Source organism: Amphimedon queenslandica, unplaced genomic scaffold, assembly GCF_000090795.2.
Source record: "Amphimedon queenslandica unplaced genomic scaffold, v1.1 AMPQUscaffold_13520, whole genome shotgun sequence".
Lineage (NCBI taxonomy): Eukaryota > Metazoa > Porifera > Demospongiae > Haplosclerida > Niphatidae > Amphimedon > Amphimedon queenslandica.
Window position 1 is genome coordinate 868,821 of NW_003546244.1, and position 14,358 is coordinate 883,178.

General features: G+C 34.9%; 4 protein-coding genes across 4 annotated transcripts in view; 1 reads left to right on the forward strand and 3 right to left on the reverse strand.

The window, feature by feature from the left end:
* Positions 1–2,342: 2,342 nt before the first annotated feature.
* Positions 2,343–5,359, reverse strand: LOC109581664 (uncharacterized). The gene is made up of 8 exons (XM_019995984.1): positions 5,124–5,359; positions 3,936–4,169; positions 3,661–3,759; positions 3,320–3,466; positions 2,953–3,234; positions 2,821–2,892; positions 2,603–2,776; positions 2,343–2,543 (listed from the first exon to the last, which is right to left on the reverse strand). The coding sequence occupies exons 1-8, from the start codon at positions 5,190–5,192 to the stop codon at positions 2,415–2,417; spliced, it is 1,206 nt and encodes a 401-aa protein (XP_019851543.1). The 5' UTR covers positions 5,193–5,359; the 3' UTR covers positions 2,343–2,414.
* Positions 5,360–5,391: 32 nt separating this feature from the next.
* Positions 5,392–8,876, reverse strand: LOC109581654 (uncharacterized). The gene is made up of 12 exons (XM_019995953.1): positions 8,675–8,876; positions 7,086–8,148; positions 6,922–7,028; positions 6,747–6,877; positions 6,531–6,573; positions 6,461–6,482; positions 6,336–6,410; positions 6,174–6,282; positions 5,992–6,127; positions 5,720–5,936; positions 5,560–5,671; positions 5,392–5,517 (listed from the first exon to the last, which is right to left on the reverse strand). Exons 1-12 carry the CDS (start codon positions 8,700–8,702, stop codon positions 5,485–5,487), a joined length of 2,076 nt encoding a protein of 691 aa, XP_019851512.1. The 5' UTR covers positions 8,703–8,876; the 3' UTR covers positions 5,392–5,484.
* Positions 8,877–8,974: 98 nt separating this feature from the next.
* Positions 8,975–10,029, forward strand: LOC105312605 (pre-rRNA-processing protein TSR2 homolog). Its single transcript, XM_011405381.2, has 5 exons — positions 8,975–9,222; positions 9,348–9,439; positions 9,487–9,624; positions 9,721–9,850; positions 9,906–10,029. The coding sequence occupies exons 1-5, from the start codon at positions 9,015–9,017 to the stop codon at positions 9,947–9,949; spliced, it is 612 nt and encodes a 203-aa protein (XP_011403683.2). The 5' UTR covers positions 8,975–9,014; the 3' UTR covers positions 9,950–10,029.
* Positions 9,970–14,358, reverse strand: part of LOC100641323 (E3 ubiquitin-protein ligase BRE1A-like) — a 4,969-nt gene continuing 580 nt past the window's right edge. Inside the window, exons 3-18 of the mRNA XM_003382695.3 lie at positions 13,791–13,945; positions 13,635–13,738; positions 13,473–13,571; positions 13,164–13,410; positions 12,850–12,984; positions 12,633–12,796; positions 11,991–12,140; positions 11,839–11,947; positions 11,405–11,713; positions 11,251–11,323; positions 11,070–11,203; positions 10,857–10,984; positions 10,684–10,801; positions 10,498–10,631; positions 10,340–10,448; positions 9,970–10,243 (exon numbers count right to left, since the gene is read on the reverse strand). Coding sequence (XP_003382743.1) covers positions 10,067–10,243; positions 10,340–10,448; positions 10,498–10,631; positions 10,684–10,801; positions 10,857–10,984; positions 11,070–11,203; positions 11,251–11,323; positions 11,405–11,713; positions 11,839–11,947; positions 11,991–12,140; positions 12,633–12,796; positions 12,850–12,984; positions 13,164–13,410; positions 13,473–13,571; positions 13,635–13,738; positions 13,791–13,945 — 2,345 coding nt within the window. The 3' untranslated portion in view covers positions 9,970–10,066. The remainder of the gene's footprint in view (positions 10,244–10,339; positions 10,449–10,497; positions 10,632–10,683; positions 10,802–10,856; positions 10,985–11,069; positions 11,204–11,250; positions 11,324–11,404; positions 11,714–11,838; positions 11,948–11,990; positions 12,141–12,632; positions 12,797–12,849; positions 12,985–13,163; positions 13,411–13,472; positions 13,572–13,634; positions 13,739–13,790; positions 13,946–14,358) is intronic.

Below are 14,358 nucleotides of genomic sequence, written 5' to 3' on the forward strand. Positions count from 1 at the left end.
CTGTGTCACTAGTGACATTGACTACATATCCATCAGCATCAGATGAATCAAGTGCAGTCCAACTGACAGTGATAGTGGTAGCTGTCTTGTTGACCTCAGTAAGAGAAGAGGGAGCAGTTGCTGGTACTAATATTATTGGTAATAAGAATTATTAGCATTCATTGACATACATTACCTTTTATAGTTACGTTACGTATTCTAATTGCATTAGCATCAGGATGATCTGCTACCCTGCACTGATACATTTGATCTCCAGTGATTGATTGACTGATTGATCCACTACTGACAGTCATTCCATCCCATGTGACATTAACAGTATGATCATATGTGTGATTATTTTTGTGTAATAAGTAACTGTTATTACAAGGTGATGAAGAAGTACATCCTGCATTATTAATCAATTGTATATCATCCAATTTCAATTTAAAGTCATAACCATAAGCATATCCAGTTTTAATACAATGTATTGTGTATTCCTGAGGTAATACTATACTTGATGGGATATCAACATAAAATGATGCTATTTGTACAAATCCTACAATTGAAAAGAATCACAAAAATTTAATTAGCTCTTCTTACGGAATATATTAGCAAACATGATGTTTGAAGCAGTCAAACAATCAGTAGGTAGACAACACTTGTACCAGCCTTCTTGCTCTGCTGGTAGTCCCTGAGCAAGATAAAGATTGAGAATAGCATCAGGTGAAGTGACATTAGTACAACGAAAAGGATCATTGTCACTATTATTGTTACAGTCAATAGGATCATCATCAGGATCAGCAACTCTAACCCACTGACCAGTAGTTAGACTAGTACCAGGTAACACACATGATATAGCTTCAGTAACTGCTTTGACAGTATTATCCCAAAAATATGATCCATTAGGATAACAGTTTCCATTAGCTCCTAAATATATACCTATTAAATCAATATTACATATGTATAATTTATATTAAAACTAAAATACCTTTTTGCTGACAATGAGTAGTAAAGACACTAATTGTACTACTAGCAGGTCCCAGTAATTGTTGATAGGCTCTGACTGTGATGCTATAATTTGTTACTGCTCTCAGTCCATTCAGTGTGATTGTATTATTACTACTTCCCTCCACCTGTACTGTCTGCACAGTGTCTGTGTCACTAGTGACATTGACTACATATCCATCAGCATCAGATGAATCAAGTGCATTCCAATTGACAGTGATAGTGGTAGCTGTCTTGTTGACCTCAGTAAGAGAAGAGGGAGCAGATGCTGGTACTAAGATAGAGAGATTGGTAACAGTAAATTTTAGAGTTTATAAGCATTACCTGTTACAGTTAAACTACGTGTTCTAGTTCTTTGATTACTAACTTGCACTACACACTGATACATTTGATCTCCAGTGATTGATTGACTCACTGATCCACTACTGACAGTCATTCCATCCCATGTGATAGTAACAGTATATCTTACTGTGTTTTCAACAATACCAGTTAAATCAGTACCAGGACAATTATCATCAGGATCATGACAATTAGTGTAACTAGCCAGTGCAGTATTACCAATGCTCATACTAATATCATAGCGATTGTGTCCAATTTTAGTACAATTCAGTTTGTATTCCTGAGGATATACTGTCATATCAGAAGGAAGATCAGCAGTCAATGAATCTATCTGTGCAAAATCTACAAATGAAAATTATTACTCAGCAAGTGATTATATATAGTATTCTTTTACTGAATATATTAGCAAAGATGGTGTTATTAGCATTAGAACAATCAGTGGGTAGACAACACTTGTACCAGCCATCACCAGCAGATGACGCGAGAAAATTCGGGTGATTTATCTGAACACTGAGAATAGCTGTACCTGATGACCCAGGGGTACATTGAACATTTTGCTTGCTACCAGGACAAGGAACTGTTCCATTAGGACCAATCCATTGTCCACCATTTAAAGTAGCACCAGGTAATCCACACTCTAAAGGCTTATCTCTGATGGTGTTATCTGAAAAAAATGATCCATTGGGGTAACAGTTTCCATTATCATACCTCAGGTAGATACCTAAAAAAACCTATACAGTTGTTATTATACACATCTAGTGTCTTACCTGAGGAAGGTGAACATTGACTAATAACTTCACTGACACTCAACAAGAAGACGGCAGCGATTAGAGCTATCATTTTCAAACTGACGAGTTAGTGTAAATTGAAACTGGTAGGCTAATGTTTATCTTTTTATAACATAAACCAACCGTTAGTGCCTTATGTTATTATAACATGGCATTGTAGATTTGATGTTGTTTTTACCCAAAAAATTGGCTTTGAAGATGCAATGCTTTAGTATCATTCAAGCTAATATGTACTGTATGTGGTCTATTTGTCACAAATAAAAACTATAGTGCCTTGCCCATACAACAGAGCAAGGCCAATCATTAATGATCAATAATATTAAAGGAGTTTAATAGTTCAGGTGAGCAATGTGATAGTCTCTGCAATAGTGATGCTGCATAGCTCTGCAGTGAATACATGTCATCCTTTTCTTCCTGTAACTCTTCAACTAACTGTTTTTATGCAATAAATACACAATGCTGATGATGTAAAAATATATATGTACACATACTTCAGTAAGTGATGCTATTCTTAGTAGGTCAGGGCTCATTCCAGGGCTCTGTTGAACTCTGGGCAGTCCTTCAAGTAGTTCAGGGTCAGTGTCCAGTGCTACTGACAGTAAGTGATCAATGTATCCTTTTAGTTTTTCTTTTCCTTTCAATATCACACTAATTTCCTCTCGAATCTAAAATGTATACCAATAACTATTAGTCTATTAATACTATATACCTGCTGCTCGTCATTATGTTCTGATGACTGGAGGTTTTTGCTATCTTGTGATAACAAAAGTTTTTCTTGAATCTAAAGAATACAAAGGTATAAAACCTTCCTTTGGTTCATGTGTCAATATCTGCTATGTACTTTGCTCTTTAATTCTTTTGTCAGTTTCATTTTTTCTTTTTGGAGTCTGTCATGATGTTTTCCAATAACATGCTTCATCTCAAGCAGGCCAATAGCTGTGTCCTTCTCACTGATAACAGTTTGTAGTTGGTCAATGTCAATATCCAATAGTTGAAGCGTTTTGCTTTTAAGTTCCATTCTAATCTCATCCATTGTGATAAGCTGCTGCTGAATGGCTCTATCTTTTATTTCTAGCATCTCTTCTACTTCACATACTTTCTGTTGCATTTCTTTTATTACTTTCTACACAAACATTTGGATATAAAATTTAATATCACATCATATTGATCATTATTTTAAAAATAGAATAAAAGCATTGATTATTTACTTCTTTATGAGAGAGTGATTCCTTTGATGCTTTCAATTCCTGTATCAGATTAGTCATTAACTGATGATTGCTGATTCTTGTGAGTGAGTGATTGGTTGTACTAGACCCAGTAATTAATGAAGATTGATACTGTCCACGCTCAATTTCCTAAAAATTAAAAACAAAGGATAATTTCAATATCAGAACAAAATGAACGCATTATAATTCATGCATCACAAAATCACATTAATAATCAATTTTCAATTTCGTAAAAAAACAACTGTTGCTTCCACAACTGCCGAATAAACATCCCCTAAAAGTTTGCCCACATTACTTGCACATAATATATCTTATTGGCTCACCTCACTGTCTGACTCTGCCAACTGTTCGCATGATCTGATGTACAACTGTTTCCTTGATTCACTTGACTTGCACTCGTGCAGCCAGAATTTAGATTGATTCTAAGAAAAGAGTAGATTAAGATTAGAGTAAATAGTCTAATAGTAATCTTTTAGGGTGGGGAGCTAATGATTTGTACACACAGTATACATCCCAGTGTAGAACAAATGAGTTATATCCATCAATGGACACAAGTCATTAATAGTGTAGGTATTGTATAGCTTCATCAATTACTCACTGTTTGTTCCAAGAGATAATCTTTCATTGTACATTCCTCTTGAATGATGACTAACTGTTTCCTATGCTCATTAATTTGGGAGTTTAGTGAAGAAATGTGTGACTGTAAGTGTCTAATGGTATCCTCCTTTTCTGATAAAATGGATTCGTAGAATCTCCGTAGTGCTTGAATGTCCTCATCTTTTTCTTTCAAAACAGAAAGCATGTTTGTCTTGGTAAAGGAAATAAGTTGAGCCTAGTTGGGATAGATGCATATATGGCTGATCTTTATGTAGTGATTTCTGTCATAGTAATTGTAATAAAAATTAAAATCATCTGTTCAAGAGAGTGTAACAAAGCATGTGATAAATTAAATCAAGTTCAAGAATGAAGGGTACTGCAATCATACCCTCTAAAAATAACTCTGTAAATACATTTTCTCAAATCTAGCTCGTTTGAGCTAATTTAAATCAAAATTGGATTTTTTAAAGTTACTCAAAAATCAGGCCAAAGTCCCTGTACTATAGTACAGGATTTTTGGCCAAATTTTGCCAAAAATGACTAGGAGAGAAATCTCCATTTTTATAATGTTTTCTGATACATATACATGTTCTTATGTTGTGTAGCAAGTTTGAGCTGATTCCCATCAAAATTAGATTTTTTGCAAATTTTTAAAGTTACTCAAAAATTGGGCCAAAGTCCCTGTACTATAGTACAGGGACTTCGGTCAAATTTCGCCAAAAATGACTAGGAGAGAAATCTCCATTTTTATAATGTTTTCTGATGCATATAGATGTTCTTATGTTGTGTAGCAAGTTTGAGCTGATTCCGATCAAAATTGGATTTTTGCAAATTTTTAAAGTTACTCAAAAATCGGGCCCGAAACAATGTACTAAAATAGTACAGAGTGCTTAGCCAAATTTTGCCAAAAATGGCTAGAAAAAATTCTCTATTTTTATAATTTATTTTAAAAAATACATATAAAAGTTCTGATGTTGTGTATATAAGTTCATTTTAATCAAAATTAATTTTTATTATAAATTTATAAATTTGTTAAAAAATCTGGCTATAGAAAATTTAATTTTTCTATATCATAAATCTACAATCAAAATAAAAATTTTTAGAATTTTAAACTCAAAGTACAGGGCATTTTTAATTCATTTCAATGTTGTATACATTCAAAGCTAATTTAAATAACTAAAATACTTACAGTGCTTAATCTTCCTTCTTTATTTCCATGATCAAGAGGTTCCAACAGGTTTTTATCCACTACAGCCATAACCGTGATAACGAGGAGGAGTTGCTAGTTGCCTGTGTAGAAGTAGTTTCTGTTACATCATGAAATACAGATGTACTGTATATATAGGCTGTACAGGTAGCATAGAAAGCTTGTTGACATCATGTTCATTCCCCGGATGATCCGATCCATTTTCCCCATTACACATGTGTGTAGTCCCAATAATGAATGACGTAATCAGTTTCAATTTAATAACTATGACAGTGCTCATGAATAATGTTAACTGCACTGATTATACAACATGAATAAAAAATAACCAATTATAGTCATAGTCTCATAAAGTACTTTCCATTTCTTCAATTTTTACCTAAATTTATGCATAAATTACAGCATTTGAGATTCATTTTACTTTAGGAACAGGTTGATCTTCACTAAAGCTGGCTGACAGTGTGCGGCCTTTGAAAGATAAGCTTGATTTGTCAACCACGACATAAACCTCACTACCAAATAAAAGCTTTGCACTATAAAATTACACCATAATCAAACAAAAAAATTATGACTAGTCTTACATATATGGAGACGGTATCCGTTTCAAATCAAATTCTAATCCTGTCCTTTCATCCACCATCCATGCAAGCCAGTGATTAGCAAAAAGGTAAGTATTAATGACTCTGAGAATAGTCCCAGTTTGTAGTCTAGCATCATCTTTAGTTGATGGCTCATGATTGACCATGCTTTTTATGTAGAATGAATCAGCTTCAAGGTGGCCCAATGCCACAAGATACTCTAAGTCATCATGAGTATTAATAATAAAAATAATAATAATTATTCCTTAAAATACTTGATTTATTCTCTATTAGTGTAAGCTTGATGTCTTCAGTGTTGCTTCTTTCTATTATACTAGTTGCATCATAAAGAGACATGCCATATGTGGTATGTCCATTTATATCCAATATTTGATCACCATTCATTATTTGCTAAGAAAGAATTGTATTATCTTGTTTCATACATGCACTCACTTACTGCATCACAGGGAGGAGCTGATGAGACAAATATGCCAACATTTCTACCACCAATCACAGTGAATAATCTTTGATTCGGCGATCCACGCAATGTTACCTTCTTTTCAGAACTAGAAATAAAGTTGTTAAAGTTAATTACAAATTCCCAATAAAGTATTCTTACTGAAATTCTTGGACTTTTGTTAATTTGTTTGCCAGTGTCTTAGTGTGTTCACTAAGTTTATGTGATACTTGCCTCCTATAAAAAGTATAAGGCATAGCCAATAGTTCTGTATGTGATACACTCACTGATCTAGCTGCCTTCTTCCTACTATACAAAAAAAGCAATACTACTGTTTTTGTACATTATAATACTTACATAAAAATGGAAGAGTTTCTCGCCTTTGGTAAATTGTGTCCTCCTTGAGGATTACAATACAATACAATAATTAGTCAAAATTTTAACTCTTGTTTTGTTTACTGTTCATAATTGCGCCCATTTAATTATATTTATTTTGATGATATTGCTGACAATGCTAATGCTAGTATAACTAAACTGCCCAAACTATTAATTAATCCATGCACTGCCACTAACCAGTTCTACAGCTGAATCATAGCTGCAAGTACTGTCTTTCTTTTGAGTGTTTTCAGGGACTTTTAGCATTAGAAGCTGTTCCATCCCATTCCCATCACCACCAATACCACCATCAGCATAGCCTGGAGAATCTATAATAATTTAATAATAAGTTTACTAAGCATAACAATATTACTTGGTGGAATTAGCTCCTCAGTTTTTTGCTCCTCATTATAAGTACTCTCTTTGGGTGACATTAGCTTCCTCAAAATTTTCAATTCCCGTGGTGCTTCCTTGCTAAACCTTTAACAATTACAATAGGAAAGTGAATATACAACAAACTGAAACAAAGTAACTTACAAAATATCAATAACATCGACACTAACAAAGTATGCTTTTCTAATGGTATCATACACAGCTATAGATTCCAAGTCTTTGACATAAACGTCTCGGTATAGTGCAAAGTAGAGCTCAACACATCCAGCAGTATAACTTGTGAGTTGAAGACAAGACACAGGGAGGTCTAACCGCTTAGCCAGCTTCTCTTGTAAAAGTTTGACATCAGAGCCAGATGGCATTATGCTGTCAGGCAACTTTAAACAAAGCTGCTGTCGGAAATTACAGCTAGAATCAAATAAACAAGGAGGTATTTCAAATATTGAACATTCCAAATAAGGAAGCAGCTTGTCTTGATTGTATTTTGAAATAAGAGCTTGGTCTTCTTCTGTACCGAATGTATCAACGACCTCTCCAAGAAGCTCGTGGTTGTACCAGGAATAATGCTTACTAAGAATGCGAAATATCTTAGCGATATCATCTGCTTGCTCTAAGCGCTCAAGTGAACTGGGATCACTGTCAAGATGAGGCAGTTGACAGAGATACAGCTTAAGCTCTTCCACACTGACTTGACTCCTTTTAAAAGACTGAACGATCTTCACAAGCAGAGAAGCAAAAGAGAGTCTGACTTTATTGCTACGATCAATCAAATCATTACGCACTCTCTCCTTTTCGTTGTCGCTCATTTCTGACCAGTTGAGGTACTTTCCAGGTGAGTTTTCGGGTGTAAAAGATGGAACAGCCACAGAAGACATTTCCTTTACTTTATTCTCCTCTTGAAGATGCTTTACTACTAATTCTACAATCTCACGGTTGTTCATTTGAAGAAAGTTTGATATCAATGAGCTATAGGTTGCTTTGCTTCCATTTCTAGTTCTCCATTTCCAGAGCATTGCCATCATTCGAGTGCCTTCTGTGTCGTTATCTCGCTTGATTTGAATCAGATCGGTCTGACTCATCCCAAAATAAGGTCCTAAGACATCGTATTGGGCAACATTCTGTGTCAACATCAGAAAAAAGCTGTCTTCGCATCTACTCAATAGACAATCTTGCTTGACATTCATCCCTTCAAGCACTTTACTTATATCTTGAAAAATGCATAACAGTTAGTCAATGGGGGGTATATTGTGGTACATTCCCTTGCTATTGTATAAACTATTACTGAAATCAATATAACAACACTACCTAGACTCTAGTATTAATTTAATCATTACTTTATAAGGAAAAGTTCAGAGGTGTCTTAACTCAGAAAGGAAACTGATAACAAAATGACTCAAGAACTAAATTGCCAAAAGCAAAGTTAACGGTTTGGCGAAGCAACCAATAATCTGCTATAAAGAATATTTTACAGTGATAGTACTCCAAAGTAAGCCCTTGGCAAAACTGCCAACTTGCCAACTGTATGCGGCATCAAAGCATAGATAATACCAGGAGTACATACTACATACCAATCATATCAAAGGAAAATGAGCTAGGAATTATATATTGGATCTAGCCTAGATCTATCATTGTCTATTTGGGAGTTTTATTACTGTACAGTGTAGAGTACAATGAATTTAATTAAATGGAGTGACCCATCATGTAAATTGATAGTTATACAAGCCCACACTTACCATCATCGTTTCCTATTAGCTCGGCCATGATTAGAGGTGCAGCATAGATATTAGAGGTGCAGATTGCTCAAAGTGTTCCGCTCTCAGACAATGGTGATTGGTGAAGCCGTTTACGACTGAAGGCGTGTCTTTAGATAGAATAGGGGAGGAGATTGCAAAATGCACCAATAAATAATTATTGCTAAAATACCTGGATCTTTTTGTTGGAAATTTTTTTTCTGTTTATTTTGAGCATGTCTAAGGCTCTAGCATCATGTTCATGTATTTTAAATATTTATCTAGTGATCATGTTCAGCTGATCAGCCATTCCAGTTTAATCTTGGTTTAATTTAAGATTCAAATGTCACGTGTCTATACAAAAATGGCGGGAGTGGGCAAAGTCTATGGCAAAGTAAAACCTCCCCAGGTATTTATAGATGCCGTCAGTAAAGTTATGAGAGAGTGGCAAGCTATAAAGATAGCAGTGGAGAATATGTTTGGTGGGCCCCTGAGTAAGGAAAAGGCACAATGGATGGAAGAAGTGACAGTTGACTTCATGTGCAACAATAGTAATCTTATAATAATACTACAGTGTGTGTAATCACTTTGATTACATGAGCATCTGTTGTAATATTATCTCAGTGTATATTGGGATGGTAAAATTATTTTACAGTTAGTTTTTTTAACCTTTTAGTTGACGTTCAGTCATGGGAATTAGAGGATTATTTGTGCGTTCTAATGGACCAAGAGTTCCACACATCAGTAGAAGATGCTAGTGTACCAATGGTATGTAATTACAACTTATCCTTATTTGATTATATATTGCTTTGTAGATTGCAAAGAAGATATGTGAACTTTATTCTGACTATCAATCCGGTAATATTCAAAAGATTCAAGATTTTATATCAAAGAGTCGCTCACCTGTTCCATCAGTCCAAGTACAGTGTGTAGAAGAGGATGAGAAAGAAGAGGTTAGTGGTATATTGTACATATTGCTGTAATGTTATCATGTTAATTTGTTGTTTTGGTATTAATAAAATTTTAGAAGACATTCCCTTTTAAAATAGGTGAATGGATTAGAAGTTGTTGAAGAAGAAGAAAGTGATAGTGAAGGAATTCAAGAAGATTTAGAACAATTAAAACTAAATGAACAGACCAGTCCAAAGAAAGAACCAATAGCACCAATACCTGATGATGGTAAGATATCAAGAACTGTTCTTATGTTAATTGTTACCTTGTGTATGTTATACAGGATGGGAAGTTGTTAAGAGAAGCCGCCGCAAATCAAAAAACTAATGACTCCTCCATTCCGTGTACATATGATTGGGATTTTTATAAAAAGAGGAATACAATGCAGATCAGACTTTTATGACAAAGTTCAATCATTATTAAAAGAGAAGAAAAATCACATTGCTAAGAAATGTAAATCTTGTGAAAGTCGTTGGCACCGAATGCGGCGTTGCACTTTGGACATTTCCTCTGTCTTGTCTCATAGCGGGTCTTTATACACTCGGAACAAAACACGTGAAAACATTTAGTGAGTACAGTGTCCTTCTTACGACTAGCACAAACAGGACAGTTGAGTTTCGTCTAAAATAAAAAAATTAAAATCCTAGCTCTTAAAATAATATTGATTGACAGAGAAGTAAATATGTATAAGTACTAATGTTATGTGCATCTCCTTACTCTATATATTCTATTTTCTTCCAATAAAACCTCATCACTCGAGCTGGCCCATTCTCTATGTCGATATTTCTCAAGCTTTCGTTTCATATTAACAATTTCTTCTTGAGCTCTACATGACAAAGAGTATAGCTGAACAAAGAGAAACCAAGACTTCTTACCTTCTTGCATTCTGTATCTCAGTCTCACACTCCTCAGTCTTAGACTGCAGTGATTGCTGTGTAGTTGTTAATATGTTCTCAAGCTCAACAATTTTCAAAGAGTGTTCTTGTTGCTGCTGTGCACTATCAAGTGCCTAAAATAAAAAAATAATTGTTAAAAAATGTGACTGTTAATCTGTCAGTAACCTTCTTTTTAAATACTTCTATTGACTGTTGTTTTAAAGAGATTTCTTTCTCTGCAGATAAAATGGCTGCTTCGGAATTCTTCTCTCTGTCCTCCAGTTTCTGCACTAGTGTGTTTAATCTGTTACAATATAATGCATAACATGATGTTAAGCTTTAAATTTCTAGTTTTCTACCTATCCCTCTCAGAAATGATAGCAGATATTTCAGCTTCCAGTAACTTCTTCTCCTCATTGAGGAGTTTCTGAATACTTTTTGCTTTTATTCTCTCTGACATTAGCTTCAGATTTGCATCATCCTTTTCCTAAACAATAATAATAGTTTATAATAATAACGAAACTAATTGTACATGCTTTGGCAATTATCACTGATATTAGGGTAAAAATTACTTTTAGCTGTTGGAGTAATCTAATGTTTTGTTCTTGTATTTCCTCAAAAGCTTGTGCTATAGACTCCATCTCTCCCATCAGTGCATGAGCCTCTTGCTTCTTGTTGCTTAACTCCTTTTGAAGCTGTCTTTGATCTATTAAATAAAATCAATTCCGTAATACATGTGTGATAAAATCACACCTTCCTTCATGTGTTCCTTCTTCTTTTCATACTCCTTTCGACTTTCCTCAAACTTTTTCTTCAATTCGTCAGCCTGAAACATAAATATACACATGAATCAGACAAACCTGGTCTATATTAGCATTAGGAACATAATTCTCTCTTCTCTTCTTACATATTGTCTTGCTTTTTTCTCAGCAGTTACAAGATCAGTCTTATCCTTGTCAGCTGCACCGTATGTATCCAGTTTATCTTCAAGCTCTTTCTTTTCAGATTTTAAAGTCTTTATCGATTCTTCAAGCTCCGTTATTCTTTGTTCATTGAGTGATTCACCAGTGATTGGAGTTTCCACTGGTTCTTCGGTGGAATTACTCCTTTGATTAGTAGAAGGGGCTGGATTAGATTGAGAATGAGAAGGTGGCGGTGAGATTGATGAGGCTGAAACTGCAGGACCTTCCTTAGCTTCTTTCTCTGATTCCAGTAGCTAAAAGAATACAAACAAGTGATGTCCAATAAATCTTATCATGATTCAGATATAAAAGTTCTTGCAGAGTATGCATCATTCATGTAGTGTAGTGTATATTTATTTTGCTTTTAAGGATCACTTACCTTACCAAGCTTCTCTTCAGCTTTGTAAGCACGGGTCTTGTATCGATTGATCTCTCCCTTCAATTGTTGAATGTTCTTTTGAAGGCTACCAACCATTTCTTGTAGTTCTCTATATCATTAATAATAAATTATTAGTTGCACATAATTATTACTTTGCTATAGGGGCTGCTTGATCATTAGCAGCTATTGTTTGTTCATGCTCAATCTTTAATAGCTCATAGTCGTGTTGGACTGTAGCCAAACTTGTCTCTATCCTTGACATCTCATCTCTTACTTCACTCTGATAGTTTAACTCCTCTTGCCTGAAAATGAAAAGAAGCCATAACAACTTATAAAAAAATTATACAAGTAAAAACCCATTGGTTCCATTGTCACAAAATCCGTGACAAGTAAAAACCCATTGGTTCCATCGTCACGAAATCCGTGACAAGTAAAAACCCATTGGTTCCATCGTCACGAAATCCGTGACAAGTAAAAACCCATTGGTTCCATCGTCACGAAATCCGTGACAAGTAAAAACCCATTGGTTCCATTGTCACGAAATCCGTGACAAGCAAAACACCCATTCATTCCATTGTCACTATAAATCAAGAACTTTTTGAGCAACTTCAAAAATTCATAAAATCCAGATTTGATTGGAATCACTTCAAACTTTCTACACAACATACATGTAAGTACATGTATACGCAATAGAAAAAACTTATAAAAATGAAGAATTCTCTTCTAGCCTTTTTTGACAAAATACACTGTACATGGTCATTGGGATGACAGTAACATTGATATTGATAATTAACCTTATTTCTTCCAGTTGCATGATGTGTTGTGTCTTTGCTGTGTTAAGAAGCTTCCTTGCTTCTTCATAAAGATTCCTAGCCTGCTGATGCTCTAGCATTAATATACTGTACTGACTCTGGAGGGACTTAAAAACAGATGATTCCCTGACTGAACTATCTGATACCTACATGTAAGATAAGTCACTAACATGACATTCTTTAAAATCATTTTCCATACTTGTTGGGCAGCTATCTTGCTCTTCTCTAATTGCTGCTTGAGGTTTACAATTTGCTGATTGAGCTGCTGTATTTCTGCAAGACGTGACTCAGAAACTTTCTGAACATCGTCCAGTTCTGAACGTAAAGTATCCAACTACATATATGAGAACCAATAGACATATTAGTAACAATCAATGCACAAGAATTACACATGTACATGTCCTTTAGAGTTTAAAAATCAAAATGTCACATAATTCCAGGAGGCATATTATAATTACTGGTAAGCTAGCTGTAACAAAAGTATATGCAATAGAGATGTTAGTTTCAACTAACTTCTTCATTAGATACAGGAGGTGATTTCTCATTAGTTGATCCTCCTCCCCCTCCTCCTCCTCCTGATGCTGGGGGACCACCAGGTGCCGTGGGTGATACCACATGAGCTGTTCCTTCAGTTTCCTTTGCTCCAGTCTCACTGCTGGCTTGCTCTGACGGTGAACGAGTTGAGCGAGAGGATTCAAGAGCCTCAGTCAGCTGACGCTGGAGTCTCTCATTCTTTGTAAGTGCCTTCTCTAAATCAAACCTGAACAAACATAGACAGGAGTAAACTTTATAATTAATAATGTTATGGTATACTAAACTTGCCTTGCATCAGCTAGATCATTCTCTAATCTCTCACACATTGCTTCCAGCACTTCGACTCGACCTTTGACCTTGTGTACTTCATTAAGATCCAACCTCTCTCTAAGCATCAATACAGGCATTGTAAGTTAGATTAACATGGAGACAATGCTGCCTTATATTTACTTAATCTCTTCAAGAGCATCGAGACTCTTCCTCCTTTCTGATAATATGTTCTCTAGTTCTGCTATGGTTGATGGCTCTAGTTGATCTGATTTAGCTAGAGATTCCTATTAAATGACAAAAAAACACTTTTAAAATGTGCATTATCATCATGCTAACTTTGAGATCCTCCAGTTGAGCGAATAGTTGAGATCCTCTGCTGGAAACTGTTGAAGAGAGAGAAGAAAAGAACTGGTCCAGAGAATTAATGGCAGCATTAGCTGATTGGTTTGACAGATTAGTCAACGATGAAGTAAGTGTTTCAGTATTGAGGCCTAAAAGTGATGTACATACATGTACATGATCAAACTTTCATAAAACAAAAAGGTGATACTACCGTATAGCTGGAAAAGTTTGCGGGAATTATATTCTGCGATTTTGTACCCATATAGCTAATTTTAATGTTTGTGGAATTTAATTTTGCTGGTGTAGGCGTGTACTGTTGATACACCCATTACTTATAATGCTTTGCGGAATTAAATTGTGCGTTTTTATGATGAACAGCAAACAGCAAAATTAAATTCCAGCAAATATTTCCAGCTATACGGTAATACATGATTGTTAAACAAAAAGGATGTCCCCTATGTGGCAAAGGTGCTAAATGGAAGCAAAAATGTTGCAGAAGTTAGTTCTACACTACAATGTACATAGACAGTAGTAAATTTTATATAGTCTTAGCAAGAGTAGA

What these genes read in the sequence shown, in the direction of transcription:
- LOC109581664 (XM_019995984.1), bottom strand. Translation starts at nt 5,192, where the DNA reads ATGGCTGTAGTGGATAAAAACCTGTTGGAACCTCTTGATCATGGAAAT. An exon ending in AAGAAGGAAGATTAAGCACT is followed by an intron (nt 4,170 to 5,123) that starts GTAAGTATTTTA and finishes TATCCCAACTAG; the next exon opens with GCTCAACTTATTTCCTTTAC. An exon ending in AATCACTCTCTCATAAAGAA is followed by an intron (nt 3,235 to 3,319) that starts GTAAATAATCAA and finishes ATGTTTGTGTAG; the next exon opens with AAAGTAATAAAAGAAATGCA.
- LOC109581654 (XM_019995953.1), bottom strand. Translation starts at nt 8,702, where the DNA reads ATGGCCGAGCTAATAGGAAACGATGATG. An exon ending in CAGCTCCTCCCTGTGATGCA is followed by an intron (nt 6,128 to 6,173) that starts GTAAGTGAGTGC and finishes ATTCTTTCTTAG; the next exon opens with CAAATAATGAATGGTGATCA. An exon ending in CGGATACCGTCTCCATATAT is followed by an intron (nt 5,672 to 5,719) that starts GTAAGACTAGTC and finishes GTAATTTTATAG; the next exon opens with TGCAAAGCTTTTATTTGGTA.
- LOC105312605 (XM_011405381.2), top strand. Translation starts at nt 9,015, where the DNA reads ATGTCACGTGTCTATACAAAAATGGCGGGAGTGGGCAAAGTCTATGGC. An exon ending in TGACTTCATGTGCAACAATA is followed by an intron (nt 9,223 to 9,347) that starts GTAATCTTATAA and finishes TTAACCTTTTAG; the next exon opens with TTGACGTTCAGTCATGGGAA. An exon ending in AAGAGGATGAGAAAGAAGAG is followed by an intron (nt 9,625 to 9,720) that starts GTTAGTGGTATA and finishes CTTTTAAAATAG; the next exon opens with GTGAATGGATTAGAAGTTGT.